Source organism: Pseudonaja textilis, chromosome 1 (assembly GCF_049901715.1).
Source record: "Pseudonaja textilis isolate UNSWEBS1 chromosome 1, rPseTex1.2, whole genome shotgun sequence".
In the NCBI taxonomy this organism is placed as follows: Eukaryota; Metazoa; Chordata; class Lepidosauria; order Squamata; family Elapidae; genus Pseudonaja; species Pseudonaja textilis.
The window spans coordinates 189,471,540-189,493,203 of record NC_141990.1 but is presented as its reverse complement, the minus strand read 5'-3'; the positions used below and the strand labels follow the sequence as shown (position 1 = coordinate 189,493,203).

Below are 21,664 nucleotides of genomic sequence, written 5' to 3'. Positions count from 1 at the left end.
CTGATGGAAGAACATGCAAAGGCTTTCCTCCTGTAGACATAGATGCTTAACACACACATTCTGATGATATCCAGTTCTACATCTCTGCCCCAGCCTGGCAAGTTGTAATGTTGTCCTGCGGCCTGTAAAGGTCTGTATGGGGATGAACAGACTTTGGCTTAACCCTTGAAAGATGCAGTAGTTTGAGTTTGAGGGTCTGGTGATTAGTTATCTTTGACTCTGGATGGGACTGCACTTGGATCAGAAGTGAACTGGTGCACAATTTAGGGGTCCCCGTGGTTGGATGGCTCCTGCTCAGGGGCGGGATTCTACCAGTTGGCACCTATTCGCTAGAACCAGTGGTTAACATTCTAAGCAGTTCAGAGAACCGGTTGTTAGAAGAAATTACTGGCCTAATCCTGTAAGGAAGGCAGGAAGGAAACATTCTGGTGTTGCTGACAGAAACTGCCTCTCCATTAAACCTTATTACATTCTTGGCAGGACTAGACTTCCTGTTTCAGGAACGTCTCTGGAGTTCTTTTCCCCTCCTTTGCTGGTACTTTGCTTGTGTGGAGTGACCATTCAAAGTTACAATGGCACTGAAAAAAGTGACTTATGACCATTTTTCACACTTACAGCTGTTGCAACATCCCCACAGTCATGAGAGGCCAGGCGAGGAGATGCGTGCCTCGATGTGAGTGATATTGAGTTGGCCACACCCAGCCAATAACATGACCACCAAGCCATGTCCACCCAGTCACAGGACCACCAAGCCATGCCCACAGAACCGGTTGTTAAAAAATTGAATCCCACCCCTGCTCCTGCTTGATGAGCAGGTGGGAGCTGTGGCTTTGTACAGATTCATAACAGCGACAGCAGCAGCTGTCTCAAAGGCCCTTTTTCAAAGGCAACTGGACAGTTTTTTCACTGAGGAAGAAGAAGATATTTCACTTCTTATCCAAAAAGCTTCATCAGTTCTGGCCAGAGCCAATGAAGCTTCTTGGATGCGAAATGAAATGTTTTCTTCTTCCTCAGTGAAAAAACAAACCAGTTGCCTTTTAAAAAAGCACCTTTGAGACAACTGTGACCTGGCTGACTGCAAAACGTCCACATACAGTAGTAGTTGCACTTTTCATAGTTCCATTTGATTTCTGCTTGCCTCCTGTGACATCATGGACATTCCTTGGCAGAGAAGTAGTTTGCTGTTGCCTTCTTCTGTTCCTTTTTGTTTTATTTTTCTATCTACCCTACCTGGCTTTTTGATCCATAGTTATCAACACCACATAAGATAAAATATTTCATCTATTTTTAGCATCTGGTTCCAAAGCATACTGAAACAAAATTAATGGAATGTATTGTTAAAATTGAGGCTCCGTAGTATTGAAAGTACAATACTTGGAATAGTTACAGCAATGCATTGTGATGATTAAAGTTTGAAAGTCACACAAGAGAGACCCAGGTTGTAGCCCAGCCTCAGCCAGAAAACTCACTTGGTAACTTGGGATAAACACTTTCAATGCAAGCTACCTCCAATACCAGATTTTTTCTGTGATCCTAAGCAAGCCGGAATTTTTATAGAATAAAGCTACTGTTTTGGCAGACTAAGGAATAGGTAGGTTCTTGACTTACAACCATGTCTTTAGTGACCATTCAAACTTACAGCAGCACTGAAAAAAGTGACTTATGACTGATTTTTACGCTTATGATCGTTGGAGCATTCCCATGGTTACATGATCAAAATTTGGGCACTTGGCAGCTGGCAAGTATCTATTGATAATTGCACTGCCCCGGGGGTCAAGTGAGCATTATTTGTAACCTTCTCAGGCAGTTTCTGACAAGCAAGGTCAATGGGGGAAGCAGATATGCTTAACTGGCCGCATTATTTACTTTACATGATTTACTTAACAACAGCAGTGGTTCACTATGGCAAAAAAAGTAAAATGATGTGCAATTCACTTAACAGCTGCCTTACTTAGCAATGAACATTTTGGGCTCAGTTGTGGTCATAAGTCAACAATTACTTGTACTACTTTGAAATGTTAACATCTGAGGAACCAGCTGGTGCATTTTTAGGAGTGCACCAAAAATATTAGGGTATAATACCTTCAAAGTATTTCTAATACCTAAATGAATTCAGTTTGAAGCCATAATTAGTTCCGGGTCTCTAATGAACATACATATTGTGGCAAAACCTGGTTGGGTTTTGTTAATTGGTTGATTATATTATGCTGATATTGAGTATGTTATGATTTCATTTAATAAAATTAAAGTTTATTATTTAAAATGTAAATTTAATTTTTAAAGCAAATTATTTCCTGAACATACATAGGTACAATAATTAAAACATAATTAGATAAATAATCCAGGTAACAGAATAGGCTGATTTTCCAGCCTGAGTAATTTCTATAAGCTATAATTCTACAATGATTTTTTTTTCTGGAAATGATTTTCTTTTCTCAAATTGAAATTGATTAATAAGCAAATTCACTTTGATGTGCATTTTTACTTTACCTATATATTTGTATAATAGAAGTAACTATCCATGTATTTTAGTGTACAACCGTAAATAGTCATAATTTAAAATCTTAGCATAGGGTTTTTTAAACCTTATGTATAGATATACACATGCAGTATTTATTTTTATGTTTATTTATTTATCAATATATGCAGTGTAGAAGCGAGATGCCCATGTGATCACTTCGCTCAATGACCGCAATTCCAGCTGTCCTAGCAGTGGTCATTCAGTGATTGTATGAGGATGCCTCAGGAGGCACCGAGAGACCCAGAGCCTACCAGCAATGGAAACTTGTGGATCAGAGCTTCGTCTAATTTCAAATAGTCATTATCTTAGTCAAACACTAACTTTGCGGCCTTTAGCAGTAATCCAATCAATACAATTTTACCATTTGAGTTCTGTAATTTCAATCTTTGGCAATAGTCAAAAATGTATATAATGTTTAGTATTTGTTTAATTACTAGGAAGCAGTTTTTTACCACATGCAGAAGCTACACCAATTTGAATTTGGCATCATTGTTCTTTGTCCCAATGATCTTGTGAAAACTGGGTATAACTAATTTTTATTTATTTGATTTGATTTGTCAATTGCTTACAAGGTAATAGGTATAAGTATAAACATAGTTATGAATACATGGATACATATAAGAAAAATAAAAGAAACAATAGGACACGGACGGTAGGCACGTTGGTGCGCTTATGCATGCCCCCTAACTAATAACTAATTATCATCTCAGTTCCTGTTCCTGCTTAAGAGGAAATTTGAAAACATAATGTTCTTGCATGTTTTTCTTGGGCATTAGAGTGGGACATTTTTCTATGGTTGATAATTCCCCCTTTTTTTCCTGACTGCTAGGAAATTAGATTTTTCTCCCTGCAAAAGGAAATAGGAGTGCTGGCTGGAGAACTGATATTTCCACTTTCATGGACATATGTTCCAGCCTCAGAGTGGCAATAAGGATATCAGGATGACAGTATGTGCCACAGGATAAGAGGACCAAGGCTGATATGAACATGCCAAATATATTCAACAAAGGAGGACATAGTCATCATTCTAATCAGTTACAAAGCCAAACACCACTCTTTCTGAAAACATATGTTGGCCATTGAGGATTGGGGTGTGCTGTTGTATTTATATTCAAGGAAATGCAAATGACTTGGTGTACATGTTTGCAAAGTAGTGATTGTTCATGGTAATTTTTATTACTTCTCATGACCTTTGATACTTTTCAGGTAAAATTCCAAATAATTTGAACTCATATCAATTATCTATAAACTCTGAACAATATAGTATCACTGAGTTATCTGAAGGACCACCTCTCCCTGATTATATCAACGCTGACCTTTAGTTCTGGCAGAGAAGACATGCTGAGAATAAGATCTTCCAGGACCTACATTTCCCAGGTGACAGACCTTCTCTGCTATTCCCCCCTTATGGAATAGTCTCCCTCCGGATATTTGATTAGTTTCACTTTTTTCAGTATCCTGGAGGTCTCTCATAACTTGGTTATGCCATCAGGCCTGGACATGCCAGGAACTGAAAACTTGTGTAGATAGCTCTACTATTGAGGTTGATGTACTCACTCTCTCTGCTTTGAGCTTGCGTATACAGTGATGCCTTGGTACGCATCATAATTGGTTCTGCAAGGTACAATGAGTACCAAACAAGTTTTTCCTATAAGAAATAATGTGATAAGTCACAAGGCAGCCAAGTTCTAGCTTGTGTGTTGAGTATCGGGACAAAATTTTCTCATCAAGATGCATTGAGTACCAAATTCGATGTGTTTCAAAGCAGTTGCGTACCAAAGTACCACTGTGAATTTAGATTTAATTATCTCCATTATCTCTGATCTTCTGTTTTTAAATATTTGTTTTCATATTCTTTTTTTTTAAGTTGACTGTTGTACAATTCCTACATTACATAAGATGGGTAGCTGTATACATTTGATTTATAAAGGAAATGAAGTAAGCAGTATTAGAAAAATAAAACCAATTTTGTATATTTGCACAACCTTTGCAACTACCTTTCTAAGAACATTTCAAGACAATGTCCATCATTGTTGGACATGATTCACAGGTTCAAATACTTTAGAAACTTCTGAATGGAGCTTATTCTATATGACATCATTTCTTTGAAGTAGTTATTTATTAGCCACATCATGTGGAAATTTTACCATGTTTCTGCCATTAAATGTACTCTTGGCTACTACATACTACAGACAGCAAACCAGTGGCATCCTAATTACTTTTAAAAAAGCAGCTACTTGTTTTCTCTCTCATTTTAGGTTTTGATAGAGCAGTCATGCCAGAATGCCTGTCCTATAGCTTTTTGAATGGAGATTGTCTTCCCTATCATCCCAGTCTCCAACTCCTAGCTTGTGTTTCATTCATTCACTCGAGTCTTAAAATAAAATTTGAGCTTTGGAAGGTTGATGTCATAGTTCTAGACTTGCTCTAAAGTATTTAGGAGATCTTACTGGTCTGGTGAAAGAAAGACCTTTGAAGCTTTTCAGCATTTGGTGTTGACTTTAAAACTTTCCTTTCTCTTGCAGTCTAGCCAACTTAGTAGAAGACATGCTTTTGCAAACCATCAGACAAATAAAGATTAATACTTTATTGACAAATGCCTGGGTGGTAGATCTGCAAGGGAAAATTAGAATATTTTTGCTTCTTTTGTGTGCGTGAAAAGAGAATGCTCTTTATTTTATGACAGATTGGAAACTGGGAAACAGTGAATGTAAAGATTGACATTTGAAGGAGAAAGAATGAAGCTGTTTGTCTTGTATTGTCTACTTTGAATTACTGGCTACTTTAGAATAAGTAATAACTTATTACTTATTACAGATTGTATTGGGAATTAATTGCAGATGAAAGGAATAGTGTGTTTCAGAGCTGCACCAAAATGTCTTCCTGACCATGTTTCCAAAGAATCTATATATATAAAAGTGAAATACCACTCACACATCATCACAAAACCTCCAGAACCATAAAGCCTACAAACTTGAAATTTGGCACGTATATTCATCTTGGCTTCTAGGTGCTCACCAAGAAAGCATTTTTCAAAATGGCCATCAGAGTATTAGTATTTTGAATATTATTATTAACACATTCTGATGCTAAGGAGTTCTACTCCCCCTCCCCACCTGAAAATAATTCTGTTCCAAATGCAAAACACAAGCAGAGGAGAGGAGTTTCACTTTCACAGCAGCAACCAGCTTTAGTACAGAACAGTTGAGCTAAGCCACGCCTAGGCTTGTTGCTGTCTCCTTGCTCACACAGCAAATACTGTTTCAGTTTCCAAACAGCTCTCAACTCTCTCACACACTGACAGGACGGGAGCCAGATGAATACCGATGGATGCTGGTAGGAAGAGGCAGAATTTTTCCCCTTATTTTCCTCCCCAAAAACTAAGCCTGACCACATAGTTTCATAGCGAAGCACGGGTATCGAGCTAGTATCATATAATCTCCTTCCTCTTCTAGAAATACTCTATGCCAGCTTTTAAAAATTACCGTATTATGCCAGCTCCAAAACCAGAGCTTTACTATTCTCTTCCACAATTCTAATGGAATGCTTCCAACATCTATTCTCCCCACCGCACTAAATGGTTGATAAAAATAAGCAGAAATTTGGTACAACAGCAAAGTGAATTATATGGTCCATTTAGCACTTCAAATCTTACATGCTTGCATTTCAGGTAGCTATGTTCAGATTATACATCTTGAACCTAACTCCAATATATATATAAACTCTCATTTTAAAGTATACTACCCAAAGTTTCCCCAACTATATTTTGTTGCTAATTTTCTTCATACTTCTACAATTTTTGGAAACTTCCATATCACACAGGGTCATTATTCTATATTGTATGGGGCTAGATGTTTTGCTGTATTGCATATTATTTTATACTGATGGAGCTCCATCCATGTTTTGCTATCTAATGGAGGGATAAAATGCTTTCTCATAGCAAAAAGAGGAATACCATGTTTTTTAGTTGCTGATAATTTATGTGGAAGGCATATTGGTGTCTTTCACTAAAGAAGAGCAAATGGAAATTACTTGGAATATCAGCTATATCCATTTTTATGCTACATTATTAAATATGTAAGAAGTCTGGTTTCCAGTCTACTTTAAATAATCAAATATTTCCTGTCCACCTGTATGCTTTTGGAAATCCTAAACCTTAGAAATGAATTATTTGTCGATACTGTATCAGACAATAGTCAGCTGGCTGTGAGGTATTTACTTTTGAATTTGAATTTTGAATTGAGGCAATTGTTAAATGAATTTTGCCCAGGGGTGGCATGCAATTTTTTAACAACCGGTTCTGTGGGCATGGCTTGGTGGTCATGTGACTGGGTGGACATGGCTTGTGGTCATGTTATTGGCTGGGTGTGGCCAACTCAATATCACTCACATCGAGGCACACATCTCCTCGCCTGGCCTCTCATGACTGTGGGGATGTTGCAACAGTCATAAGTGTGAAAAATGGTCATAAGTCACTTTTTTCAGTGCCATTGTAACTTTGAATGGTCACTCCACACAAGCAAAGTACCAGCAAAAGAGGGGGAAAGAACTCCAGAGACGTTCCTGAGACAGGAAGTCTAGTCCTGCCAAGAATGTAATAAGGGTTAACAGAGAGGCAGTTTCTGTCAGCAACACCAGAATGTTTCCTTCCTGCCTTCCTTACAGGATTAGGCCAGTAATTTCTTCTAACAACCGGTTCTCCGAACTGCTTAGAATGTTAACAACCGGTTCTAGCAAATAGGTGCAAACTAGAAGAATCCCATCCCTGATTTTGCCCCATTTTACACCTTTCATCCACAATTGTTAAGTGTATCACTGAAGTTATTAAGTTATAACATGGTTGTTCAGTGAATCTGGCTTCACTGTTGACTTTGCATATATTAGAAGGTTGCAAAAAGGGATCACATAACCCTGGGGCACTGCAACCTTCATAAGTATGATTCAGTTGCCAAGTGTTTGAATTCTGATCATGAGATCACGGAGATGTTGCAATAGTTGTAAGTGTGAAAAACAGTCACAGGTCTTTCTTTTCAGTGCTATTGTAACTTTGAATGGTCACTAAATGAACTGTTGTAAATTGAGAACTACCAATATCCATGAAAATATTCTCTAGTGGATCTGGCCAATTTCAGCCAATTGGCTAAAAGTGCAGCTTTTAATTTGGCCCTAAGGATATATAGACAGTTTCACTGAAATCTGAATTTAATCCATCTGTCTCCTCCCTCTCCCCTCCAGCTAATCTTTAAGACCCTGTCTCATCTCATTTAGATGAATATAAAAACTTCTTGCAAATAAATCAGATACTTAATTTGACCAACATTTTCATGCTGTATAAGGGTGCTTTGTATTATGATTTTCTTCTTTTGTATGAGGTTTCTTGTTTTAACTTTTTTATTTAAGTTACAGAACTGGGGGTGGAAGAGAGATAACTTACCTTGGGTCAGCAGGTGGGTTATCTTTTTATTCTGAATAACATGTATTTTTTTTAAAGAAATCTGATTAGTTTGGAATATCACTTACAAAACTATGACAGAAATCTGCCCTTTAGAGAGAAAGAGAGAACAGAACGTAGGCGATGGGAATAAATCATCATCTGTGAAAATAGTCAGGAAGAACAATGTGTTTTTTACGAAATATCAAAAGGCATTTGAGAAAGTTGCAGCCCACCACTGCACTATAGTCTCTGTTTCACTACTGCTTGAGCTTCATGAAATCATAGTTTTCATAGTTTTCAAATTTTGTAATTCAGGTAGATTTTTAGCATGCACAATTATAGTCTTGTATTGTATTCTATTGAAAGGGGAAGTTTTCCCCCTGTTCCACTGATTAGGCAGGAAAATACTAAAAGCGGATTGGTTGGCCCATCTGACAGCTCCTATAAAAGAACTGTCAGACAGGGTTTTTTCAATGCGTTGCTATTACTCGAATAAAGAAGTTCTTGGCGTTACCTCGATTCAGTGTCTTCCTTTCACCCACAACACAACACTGGCGATGAATATGGGATCCTAGGAAGAAGAAACAAAAAGAACTGATGGAAAGATTGACAGAACATCAGAGCAAACAGAAACGGTTATCGGAAAGAGATATCACCTGAGCTCGGCGAGATGACCACACACGCTCCACCAACACCATTCAACCCAGCCATTCAACATTGGGACTCTTATTTAATCTGATTTGAGTGTTTCTTGGAAGCCAACGAGCTGTAAGCACTCTTGGACAATAGGAAGAGAGTCCTGTTTTTGAGTTACTGTGATACAGAAATCTTTGATACGGCCAGAGCACTGGTCACTCCCACAACTGTACAAACGGTGCCTCCACACTCAGGACACACTATGCATCAGTGGCCTCAAAGATTGTCAGGTGACACGAATTTCACCGTTGGAGCCAACATGATGGCAAATCAATAAGTCACTACATCGCAGCCCTGCAAAAATCTGTCGTACTGCAAATTTAGGGATCTCAAAGAAATATTGCTGGACAAGCTTGTCTGTGGAGTTAAAGATCTAAGCCTCCAAAGGTGCCTGCTCGCAAAACCCAAACTCACTCTGAAGACAGCACTAGGTGCAGCCCGAGCCACCGAAACATCAATGAAAATAATGGCAGCAATTCAAAAAGAAAAAAAGCCCAAACAACATGTGCTGCAGCAGCACAGCCCGACAAGATCACACCGAGCTAGAAGAGTCAACAGACAATGAAGAAGATGTCTGCAGACTCAAGATAAACAAAAAAACCAACAAAAACAGAAACAGGGCAGTCCGCATGCGCTGGTTGCAGCGGGAACCATTCAAGATCAAATTGCTGATTTAAGGAGGCTATCTGTCATCACTGCGATTGTAAGGGGCATCTAGCAAGAGTCTGCAGAGCCAGCCAGCCGGCAGCAGGCAGAAACAACCAATCTACTATACAGAAAGGGTTCAAAACTGAACAAGCATAGAAACTGTGGAAGAAGGACAACCAATACTCTGAACCAACTTTGACATTCCAAACAACTATTGGGAACCACTTCCCCATGAGCAAAGAAGATTAATATCACCATCCATATTGAAGGAGCACCGTACAACATGGAAGTAGACACAGGTTCCTCATTGTCAATAGTCTCATGGGTTACAATGAAGAAAATAAAGCCCAGCATCTCCAACAACACATTAAAGACCCAGCGAATTTTTAAAAAAGATTATCAAGGGAATCACATCCCTGTCATGGGGATGGGAACCTTCCGGGTGGCATTTAAGCAATTTCAAGGGCCCCTACAACTGACGATTGTCGAAGGCAACTTACCTAGCTTGACTGTTTTGATGCTTTGGGACTCAGGGTGACTGGTGTTCATATAATACCAGATGACAGCGCTGAGGAACTGATCCAGGTATTTGCGGATGTTTTCAATGACAGATTGGGCAAGTATGTGGGGACCCCTATTTCACTGAACTAAACCCCCAGGTTGCCCTGATAAGGCTCAAACCGTGCAGGATGCCATTTGCGTTACAGCCAAAAATAGTCAAACAGCTTGACAAATTAATAGAGCAGGGCATACTGGAACCAGTAGACCATGCTAAATGGGAAACCCCTATAGTCACCTCCGTAAAGCCAGATGGGTCAGTCCACATCTGTGCTGATTATAAGTGTACCCTGAATAGTGCCTTACAACAAAATGCCTTTCCTGTCCAAGTAGTGCAACATTTACTGCACTCACTCAGAAAAGGATTTTTTTTCCTCCCAAATTAGACCTGGCGCAGGCATACCAACAACTCCCGGTGGATGACGCCACGCAGAGGCCCAAACCATTGTGACCCATAGGGGTGCTTTTAAATGCCGCTGGCTCCAATTCAGCGTGAGTGTTGCTCCAGGGCTTTTTCAAAGTCTCATGGATCGCCTCCTACTGGGGATTCAGGGAATCGTCCCCTATTTCGATGATGTGTTGTTAATCACAGCTGAAAATAGGGACAATTTGTTAGCCAGACTAATGGAAGTGTTGGCATGATTCAAAGAAGCCGGGTTAAAAGTCAAATGGGAAAAATGTAAATTTGCGAGCCCCAGAGTCGAATTTCTAGGATACCTGATAGGTGACTCTTGAATATACCCGACCAAGGAAAAAACTAAGGCCATAGGATCAAACCGAGCTACAAGCTTTCTTAGGTCTTATAGTATATTCCTCCCAAGTAAAGTCACCATAGTAGAACCTTTGCACAAACTCCTAGGGAAGCAGGCTAAATGGATTTGGGGAAAAAGAGAAGCCGCCGCCTTTGCGGCTGTCAAAAATCTCCTGTCTTTTGACAGCATATAATCCAATACTCAGAATTGCTGCCCGTCACCCTCACCTGCGATGCCTCACCTTTTGGGGTTGGGGCTGTCCTAAGCCACTGCATGCCTAATGGGACTGAGGGTCCTATAGCCTTCTACTCAAGAACTCTATCTGGAACTGAAAGGAACTACAGTCAATTAAATAAGGAGATGCTGGCCACAGTGGCTGGCATAAAATGAATATTTCCATGAATATTTATATGGCAGACATTTCCACCTGATAACAGATCACAAACCACTGCTAGACTACTCACTGGGGACCGTCCCATTCCAAATATCTTATCTCCCTGCTTGACACGATGGACAATTTTCCTAGCTGCCTATAATTATAAACTGATCCACCACCCAGGGAAATCCCTGGGACATGCCAATGCTCTCAGTTGCTACCTGTTACCAGAGACAGTTCAAGACCCAGCCTCGGCAGTGACCGTTCTCCTCATTGAGGAATTACCCAGCCCACTTACCATAATAGAGATCACTCAACACTCAGCCAAGGACAAATCCTTGGGACAAGTACTGAGCTGGGTGGGAAGGGGATGGCCTTGGGGCCTGTATCTGAAGAATTGAAACTGTTCTATAACTGCCAGCATGAAATATTGGAAATCAAGGGATGTTTATAATGGGGGGAGCGTGTCATTGTTCCACCTAAAGTACAGAAACAGGTCTTAGAATTATTACATACAGGTCATCCGGGGATCATTAAAATGAAAACGATAGTGAGAAGCTATGTGTGGTGGCCTAAAATAGATAAAGATATTACAGAATGGATAGGCACCTGTAAGAATTGCCAGGATTCTAGGCCAGCACCACCAGCAGCCCAATACCAGGAATGGGAATCCCTGAAATCCCTGTGGGCTTAAAATACACATAGATTCCGAGGGGGAGGGGGGAGATTTCATGGGCAAACTTTCATGGTGGTTGTGGATGCATATTCCAAATGGCTGGAAATTATTATTACAACCACTGAGGCAGTTATTAAAGTTCTAAGAAAATTATTCTCGACGCACGGCCTACCGGACATCCTAGTCTCTGACAATGGGCCTCAATTTACATCCATTCAATTTGAAATGTTCCCAGCTGAATTGAACATTCACCACGCATTAACAGTGCCATTCCACCCCTCTAGAAACTGTCAAGCAAAGAGAATGGTGAGAACCACAAAAGAGGCTTTAGCAAGATTGGGACCGGGAGACTGGCAAAAGCGTATAGACACCTTCCTATTAATACAACATGTAATGCCTAATGCCACCACACATAGAAGCCCCTCCGAGTTATTAATGGGATGAAAACTTAGAATCAGGTTGGACAGACTGCACCCTAGCTACACTACTGAGAAACCTTCTGACTCTACCAGCAAGGTCAGATTGTTTAAAATAGGGGATGGAGTATACGCACAAAACTATATGGGAGGGCCACTATGGATTCCAGGACAAATTATAGTCATCACAAGATCCTGATCATACAAGGTAGAATTAGAACATGGCAGGATATGGAGAAGGCATATAAACCAGTTAAGAGGAAGGATAGGAAACTTCCCTCACGGTCAAACCAACCCAAAAACAAACCTGCCTTTCAATAAGGTAATAAAAACTTTGAATTCCCCATTACAGCTAGCTCAAACCCGGAGAGTCCGCAGCCACATGCACCTGGGGAACCAGGAGACCAGCAGGGAGGCATCTGTGATTCCACTCCTGAAGAAATAACCATGCCCCAAGGGGAGTTCCAGCAAGTTCCAGGGGCTGAACAAGAAACAGCAGCAGACCCAGTAGGTCTGACCGCCGCCTCAAACCTGAATGATCTGTGCAGGTCAGAGCGGGCGCGTAAACGCCCCGCCTACTTGCGCGATTACGTTGAGTAATTCGTTAGTTCATTTGTTATTGTTCAGAGTAAGAGGGGAAGGGTGTTGTGTTCTATTGAAAGGAGAAGTTTTCCCTCTGGTCTGCTGATTAGGCAGGAAAATATTAAAAGCTGATTGGTTGGCCCGTCTGACAGCTCCTATAAAAGGAGAACTGTCAGATGGGGTTTTTCTCGATGCATTGCTGTTACTTGAATAAAGAAGTTCTTGGTGTTACCTCGATTCAGTGTCTTCCTTTCACCCACAACACAACATCTTGTATTGTTTCTTTCTATATATCATGCCCCCATCGGAGTCTGAATCTGCAGGGGAAATGAGTTGGAACAAGAAATGCCAGACTTGGAAAGGGTGGCTCTGTTGGCCTTGGAGGAAACTAGGGAAGGCGAAGGGCAGTGTCAGTCCCGGCAAGGTTTTTCTGAAGTAGTAAGGCCTGCAGGCGGGGAGGAGCAGAGGCAGGAGGAACATAAGGGACAGGGCTTAGGCGAGGAGCTAGGATCACCCACTTCTGATCCAAGGGCTCAGGGAGTGAAGAGGAGGCATGATCAGCGCAGACAGAGCAGTCTACGTGCTAGGACAGTGCCCTGCCCATCTTCACAAGGCACACTGAGGGAATGAGACTTAAGGAGATGCTGTGGGGAGGGGCATTTGTCGGGAACAAATGCTGAGTTTCTGAAGTGTGCATGCCAGTGTTTGAACTGGCCAAGAGTCCTTGCATTCCTCTGGGTGTTCTGGACTAATTACCTGGATGTTTTGAACTCCTTGATTTGTTCTTGTTTTGTGAAATAGCTTTGAATTTATTGCTGAGCAGCCTTGGTGCAGACAGTCCTGGGTTGGACTAATTGCTTGAGGTTTGTGTGGGGTTTTGTTATCATTCTGCTGGAGACTTGCCAGAAATGTGGGAGTGTTTGGGGAACTTTGGACCAATAAAAGGGCGGTTTGAACTTCCAGCTGTTTGCGTGATTCTCTGTACCGTGCCCTGGGTTATCACACTATAATTAACAGGCTCTTCATGGCCATCACTGACTGACAAATGGCTAGAATTGCCAGAAATTAATTATTAATTGGTATATAAATTTAATAAATAAAAAACAACTAAATTTGCCACCAAGGTGGAGAATCTTATGATCCTTCTTTGCTAGATCAAAGTCCCATTTTTCCTCACTAATGGCCATAATTCATGGGAACAGTGAGTGTGAGAAGACATGGATTTCCACAAGTTCCAGACTTCGGATTTACATCAATTGCTATGCATTACATATTTATTTCCTTTCATGAAGATAATATGTGACACAACCCACCTTGCACCTTCTGGTCTTTAATCATTGGAAATTAGATTAAGCTTGCAAAACAGCTCAGGAGTATCCAGATAACTTCTTGTTTGCCTGTGTAAAGATAGTCCTTGAATTACCACTACAATTGGGACTAGAATTTTTCAGTTGCTAAGTAAGGTGGTTGTTCATTGAGGGATGCCTGATTTTACAACTTTGTTTGCCATGCTTGTTAAGTTGTTAAGTGAATCATGCACCTGTGAACTGAATCCAGCTTCCCCCATTGACTTTGCTACTTGGAAACCAGCTGGGAAGATTGCAAATGGTGATCACATGACCCTAGAGCGCTGCAATTATTGTAAATAAATGCTGGTTGCCAAGCATCCAAATTTTGATCCATCACTCTAGGGATGCTGCCACAGTTGTAAGTGTTAAGTATTGGTTATAAATCACTTTATAGTGCTATTGTAATTTGGTCACTAAACAAATGGTTGTAAGGCAAGGACTCCTTTTTTCTGGAGGTATAGGAATATTGATTCTCTACTAAGTTTGATGTACTTTTTCATTTTGTACATCAGGCAAACTCCTTTGATTTTCTTTTTTTATTTCTTTTTTTATTTCCCTTTCCACTTAATCCAATAATATAGCCTCTTTCATTTTTGCCTTCGCCTCTGTTATCCTTTGTTTGTCTCCTTTTTTCCTCATCAAAGAAATGAAACAATTCCCCTCTTAGGGACTCTTGTGTTTTAATAGACTAGAACCCTGGGATAACAAAAGCTGAGTCTCTGTTACATCTTGTAATTATCATTTATAGTTAGAATAGAAACTATTGATTTAGTCATTTGACCATAATCAAAATATGAAACTAACACAGACATACAAATGGATGCAAAGAAAACAATAGGACCTGTCATAGTTAAATCATTACCCTTATGGTTAATTCAAGCTGATCTAAATATTCTGTCCTCTTCAAGATGGTCTTTGAAATAAAAGAGTGCAGTCTTGCTAGTGATGTGTAGGTTTCTTCCCTGCAAAAAGTAAATACAGTTTCTCCCAAGTGTCCCAGGATTTTTTAGTTTTTAAGTAAGAATCTACGCAAGCGGCTCTTCCTTCAGAGTACAGTTTGAAGTCTAAAAGAATATATGATATCCAATATGTTCAGTGGCTGGTGCTCCACAAATGCAGCCTTTTTACAAATTAACTTTATGAAATTTCCATGTTTTATCATGGAGTCTAATTATTCAAAAGGAGGTCTAGAAAAATCCAGGTTTCCTCCATAACTCCTGTTTTCTTGACTATCCATGAGTTCAATCTTTGTAAACAGCAATGGTTCATGCCCCACATTTCCTAGTCATACCACAACTAACTGTAATGACCTACTACATATTGACTTTACAGAAGATAACATAGAAAAGGCACTACGAAACCTAAAATCATCCCTATCTTGGCCCCGAAGGATTATGTGCATACTTCTTAAAAAAGCTCTCCTCTGCCATAGCGGAACCCCTAAGCATTATATAGAGATATCATTCAGAACCAACTCCTTATCAAACTTATGGTCCTTGGCTACGGTCTTCCCTATCTTCAAAAAAGGTGACCCCAGCCTTTTTGAAAACTACAGACCAATTTCATTGTGTTGTGTGACGTGCAAAGTCAGGGAATCAATCATTAACCAATTCATCACTCTCCACTTAGAGTCAAACAACCTACTCTCCAAAAAACAATTTGGTTTCAGGAAAAAATTGTCCTGCAATCTACAACTCCTACACTGCAAAAACATATGGACTACTCTACTTGACCAGGTAAAGCTATAGACGCAATTTACATAGACTTCTGCAAAGCCTCTGATTCAGTGGTACACGACAAACTGCTGTTAAAACTAAACTCTTATGGCATTTCCGGATTCCTGAATAAGTGGATTACTGCATTCCTGTCAAACAGGCAATAAATAGTAAAACTAGGGAGCGCTATATCAAACCCTGCTCAAGTTAACAGCGGTGCCCCCCAAGGCAGCGTTCTAGCACCCACATTCTTTATATTCTATATAAATGACCTTTGCTATCACCTTATAAACAACTGCATCCTCTTTGCGGATGACATAAAAATATTTAACACCACTGACAATGCTACTATTTTTCAAAGTGACCTTGATTACGTATCTGAATGGTCAATCATCTGGCAAATCCAAATCTCGACCAACAAATGCTCTGTCCTACATATTGGTAAAAAAAATCAGTACACCAAATACAAACTAGATGGATATGACCTCATTGATGATCCTCACTCTGTCAAGGACCTTGGAGTTCTCATATCAAATGACCTAAGCACCAGAGCTCACTGTAACAGCATTGCCAAAAAGGCATTAAGAGTTGTAAATCTAATCTTACAAAGCTTCTTCTCCAGAAATATCGAATTGCTAACTAGAGCATACAAAACTTTAGCCAGACCAATACTTGAATACAGCTCATCAGTCTGGAATCCACACTGCATATCAGATATTAATACAATCGAGTGAGTCCAGAAGTATTTCACAAGAAGAGTACTACACTCCTCTGCTCACAACAAATACCCTCTATCACCAGGCTTGAGATTCTGGGCTTGGACAACCTTGAACTACTCTGCCTACAGTTAGACTTAAGCGTAGCACACAAAATTATTTGCTACAATGTCCTACCAGTCAATGACTACTTCAGCTTCAACCGCAACAATACAAGAGCACACAACAGATACAAACTCAATGTAAACCGCTTCAAGCTTGATTGCAGAAAGTACGACTTCATCAACAGGTCAACAGGTCAATGCCTGGAATGCACTACCTGACTCTATTGTTACATCCTCTAACCCCCAGTCCTTTAAGCTCAAACTTTAACCTCACTATTGACCTTACCCCATTCCTAAGACGTCTGTAAGGGGTGTGCATAAGTGCACCATTGTGCCTACCGTCCCTGTCCTATTGTCCCCATTTATTCGTACCTATTTCCTGTATTCTTACTCATGTTTATACTTATATCTATTACCTTGTAAGCGATTGACAATAAATAAATAAATAAATAAATAAATAAATAAATAAATAAATATTTATTCTTGGGAGTCTTCCCCAACAGCAAAGTTCAGAGGTATCAATATCCTTCCATTCCTGCATCTTAAAGAACAGTTTTTGCTTCCATAGGATGTTACAAGGAATACTGTGCCTTGCACAATCCTGTTCTTGGTAGAATTGACACACCATGGCATTTGAATATCTTTTCCAAGGCCTTCGTGGCTGCTCTATCAAATGCTCATCCTATGGCATATTTCTTGACTACAAGAATTCCTTTTTTCTTGATGGTTGATCCTAAATGGCAGAATCTGTCTTCCACTTCAGTATCTTCATTGTCAATTCTAAAGCTGGTTGTTCTACCTGTTGTTATTAGTTTGGTCTTCTTTATATTTCATTTTAGTCTCATTTTTTTCCACTGTGCTTTTTTATTTTTAATACTAGGACTTGAAGATCATTTGCATTTTCAGCTATTAGGATAATCAGCATAGTACAAATTATTGATCTTCTCTTCTCTTCTTCCTGCACATCTTCTTCCAATCCAAATTCCCTTAATATGTATTCAGCATATAGTTTGTCTTCGATTTACAACAGTTCATTTAATGAGTGTTCAAAGTTACAATGGCACTGAAAAAAGTGACTTAGGACTATTTTTTCACACTTACGACAGTTGCAGTATCCCCATGGTCACATCATCAAAATTCATATGCTTGGCAACTAGCTCGTATTTATGACTATTACACAGTGTCCCGGAGTCATGTGATTTCCTTTTGTGATCTTCTGACAAGCAAAATCCAGAATCACTTAGCAATCATGTTACTAACTTAAATACAGTGATTCACTTAACAAACATGGCAAGAAAAGTCGTAAAATGGGGCCCGATGCACTTAACAAATTTTTACTTAGCAACCTAAATTTTGGGCTCAATTGTGTTCGTAACTCGAGTACTACAAGTTAAATAAGGGGAGAATATGCAGCCTTGTCAAACTCCTTTGTCAACCTGGAAGCTAGTCTGTTTCTTGTCCATACATGGGTTCCTGACCTGTGGTTGTCAGGTTAGCCAAGGTGGTTATATTGATGCGAATCACCTGTGAGACAGACTGCAGGTGCTTGATCAATTGATGATATACTTGTTAAGAGATTTTGTGATCTTTTGCTCTATGAGAATTCAGCAGTCTCTTGCTCAACTGTGCTGATAGAATTTCTTTGCTCCAAAACAGCTCATTTGAGATCTGTAGTGGAATACCCTAGGAAGTTAAAATGCTCTCATATTATTTGTCTTTATTTTTTTTGTTTTGATGCCAGACTTCTATTTCTTATTTTACGCAGTCCTACACAGAATCCAAAGGGGCTTTGCTGTTTGTTTACAATTGTAATATTAATTGATAAAGTGCTTGTTTTACTTGTTGTCATATGTAATCTGTATCTGCGTGACTATCTTCCCTTCCCTTCCCTCACCCAGCCCCAATTTAAACCCTACATTAGTCACTCTATGCATCTTAGGAGGTGAGCTGTAGCTCAGAAAAACTTACGCCTTTCAATAAAATGCGTTAGGCTGAAAGCATGCTACCCAAGTCTTTCTGGTTTTTGGCAACCGTAGGCTAACATAGCTCTATTCCTACATTCATCTGCATGTATTTGCAGGCATCTGTATTTGGCAAAATGTTCCTCTCAATATATTGCTTTTGAAGCAGGTGCGAAGCAAGATCAGCTTTTTGAAACAATTAAACCTATTATTCATATGACACTACATCAGTGCTGCAGACCAGCATGCTAGCAAAAGCCTTATGGAATGTGTTACCCCAGCAAATCATGAGACTGTTGCAGGACAATAAACTCTGAAAGTTACATGGTACCAAAATTACATAGGGGGAGATTAATAGCAGTCTCTCTACTGGGAAGCAAAACACCCACATGCACAGGTTAAACATACTGGTGTTAAATATACTCATTTGCAGACAAAATAATTTCATCATTTGAGTTGTGTGCAGCTGAAGAAATAAATAGAATGCCCTAATTTGTAAGTATTTGTCATATGTACCTAATTATTTTTCTCTTTTTCTTCCCTATTTCTCTCTCCATTTTAGGTTTATAGCTAAGCCATGTGCTTTAGGCTTAAAAGTCCAAGCAAATGGACCACAGAAGGCTCAGCCTAATGCTATTCTTGAAAAAGTCTTCACTGCCATCACAAAGGTAAAACGTGTTCCTTAAAATCCTTTTATTTGCTTTGGTCAAATGTAAAGGTTGTTAATCAAAGACAATGTAATTAATTATTAGGAATAGCTGTCTCATTAGCATGTTAATTTGATAGTTTTAGTAATGAGTAATAGAAGTACCCTGCTAATTTCCTCTCACAAATGATCCAAATGCTGCTATTACATAAGATGGGATCTGTGGCTATATTTGTGGCTCTGTGCTAGTGTGAAGGGTGTGCTAACTAATTACCGCAAGACACATTTGACAGGAGTAAGAAAAGAGGAAAAAAGCATTTGGACTGAGTTGACTGGAAAAAAAGATTTACAGGTAGCCCTTAACTTACGACCACAATTGGGACTGAACTCTCAGTCGCTGAGCAAAGTGGTTGTTAAGCAAGATGCCACGTGACCACCTTCACTCAACTACCACAGCCCCAGCACTTCCAGGAAACAAAGGATTTCCCTTCTGCATCCACTTGGGAAAAGTTTTTATTGGGCCTCAGGAGTAGAGTTAAAATCCTGCAGCCCAAGGAAAGGTTTGCCTCCTGTGCATGGAGGGGAGGAGAATGCCTGGGGTGGGGTGGGGGGCAAAATCTCAGCTCCATGCAGAATATGATTCCTTCCGGGGACGCACGGCCTTTTCTCTCTCCAAGGAGCTGCCCTGCTGGGAGGGAATTTCAACACCACACAGAGCTGAGATTCCCCCCAGCAGGCAGTTTTTTCAGTCAGCCTCAAGAGAGGAGAGGAAGGCTTCTCAGCAGGTGGCAACTGCTTGCAAGCTTCCCTGCAGGCTTCCCCAATTACTTTCGGAGGGAGGGTGATAAGTGAGCGCAGAAAATGAAACAACAGACTTGATATTCTGAAGACACATAACTGGCTTTTATTGAGTTAGATACTGCAGTACCGATCACCTGCAACCCACACTGAACACAGTATGAGGAAAAAGGGACACCCTTTCCAGTAAGACCCACATCTTTATACCCATAAATGGTTGCATAAACAGTTAGACAACACATCTTGTTTTTCATATCAAAATTACATAGCATCCCATAGGAAAGTTGTGGGTCTTTCCACATAACTTCCCCCACTTGCCATTGGAAATCCCCCAACATTCTTTCCTTCACATTTATCTTCAGATTCCCTATTATTCAAATATCAGAAGATTATAAGAAGGTCGTTAATATCTCTTAATGTGACTTATAATGTCAAAGCGATCCAGCACATATCTCTAACTTACGCCAAGCACGAAGTTTCGCAACCTTGTATAATTTCTAGCAGAAAACACATTGCATAAATGTTCTGAACTTTAAAAGTTCAGACTGCCAACACAAAATGGCTTCGGTTCGGCTCTTTATATTCTCAAGTGTAATAACCAAATTTTCACCTATAACAGGGAGCCAGCAGAAAATTGCAAATGGTGATCACATGATCATGGGGCACTTGGTAACTGGTTATAAGCATAAACAAGTTGCCAGACACTCAGATCGCATTCATGTGACTGCAAGGAGGGGAGGCCTTACACAGGTGGAAGTGTTTATGGACTATAAAGCACAATTTCCAAGGCCACCATTTCAGAATGGTTGTTAAAAGAGACCGGTCATAAGCCAAGTACTACCTATATTTATAGAACTGATATTGAAAGAAAAGAAGAATGGGAAAAACAATCTGGAAGTTGTATCTGCGTAGTTCAAGAGTCACCTCCATTGGAGCCTGGCTACGCCTGACTATAGCTGCCAGGTGTAACAATTCTGAAATCAATATATGATTACCCAGTACAGGCCTAGGATAGTGACAGAGGAGATGTAGCTTAGAGCAGGGGTGTCCAACTCAAGGGCCGGGCTGCATCCAGTTTGAGGGGTGCTTAGATCTGGCCCACAGGGCCTGATTGGAAACAGCAAAGGATCGGCCCACGGTGCCTCTGCCAGCAAAAATGGAGCTCAGGGGGCTGCACGCAGGTCCCCTGCGCCTCATTTTGAGCCGCGATGGCTTCCTGTAGCTCTCTGCCAGTGAAAACAGAGCTCGGGGGGGCTGCACGCACCCACCTGAGCTCCTTTTTCACTGGCAGAGGGTTGCAGGAGGCCCTTCTGGCCAAAACCGGAGTCCATGGGAGCCGCGTGCACTCCTTCTGGGCTCCATTTTTGCTGGCAGAGGGCTAGCAAAACAAACTAAAAACAAAACAAAAGGAGAAATGTTTCTCCTTTTGCATTTGAGCATGCAAGAAGGGACAGGAAAGGAGAAAAGGAAAGAGGAAAGAGGAAAGAAAAAGAAAAAGAAAGAAAGATGGGAAGATACCAAGGAAGGAAAAATAAGGAGAGAGGGGAAGAAAGAAGAAAGGTGAATGAAGTAGGAAGGAAAAAAAGGGAAGGAAGGAAGGAAGGAAGGAAGGAAGGAAGGAAGGAAGCAAGGAAGGAAGGAAAGGAAGGAAGGAAAGAAGGAAGGAAGGAAGGAAGGAAGGAAGGAAGGAAGGAAGGAGGCAATCGAAAAAAGGAA

At 40.3% G+C, this 21,664-nt stretch overlaps 1 protein-coding gene across 2 annotated transcripts in view; it reads left to right on the top strand.

The window, feature by feature from the left end:
• Nucleotides 1-21,664, top strand: part of CERS6 (ceramide synthase 6) — a 123,385-nt gene that overhangs the window by 22,237 nt on the left and 79,484 nt on the right. For both annotated transcript variants that reach the window (XM_087920009.1, XM_026697100.2), the window contains exon 2: nucleotides 19,067-19,172. In XM_087920009.1, the coding sequence (XP_087776135.1) occupies nucleotides 19,067-19,172 (106 nt within the window). The remainder of the gene's footprint in view (nucleotides 1-19,066; nucleotides 19,173-21,664) is intronic.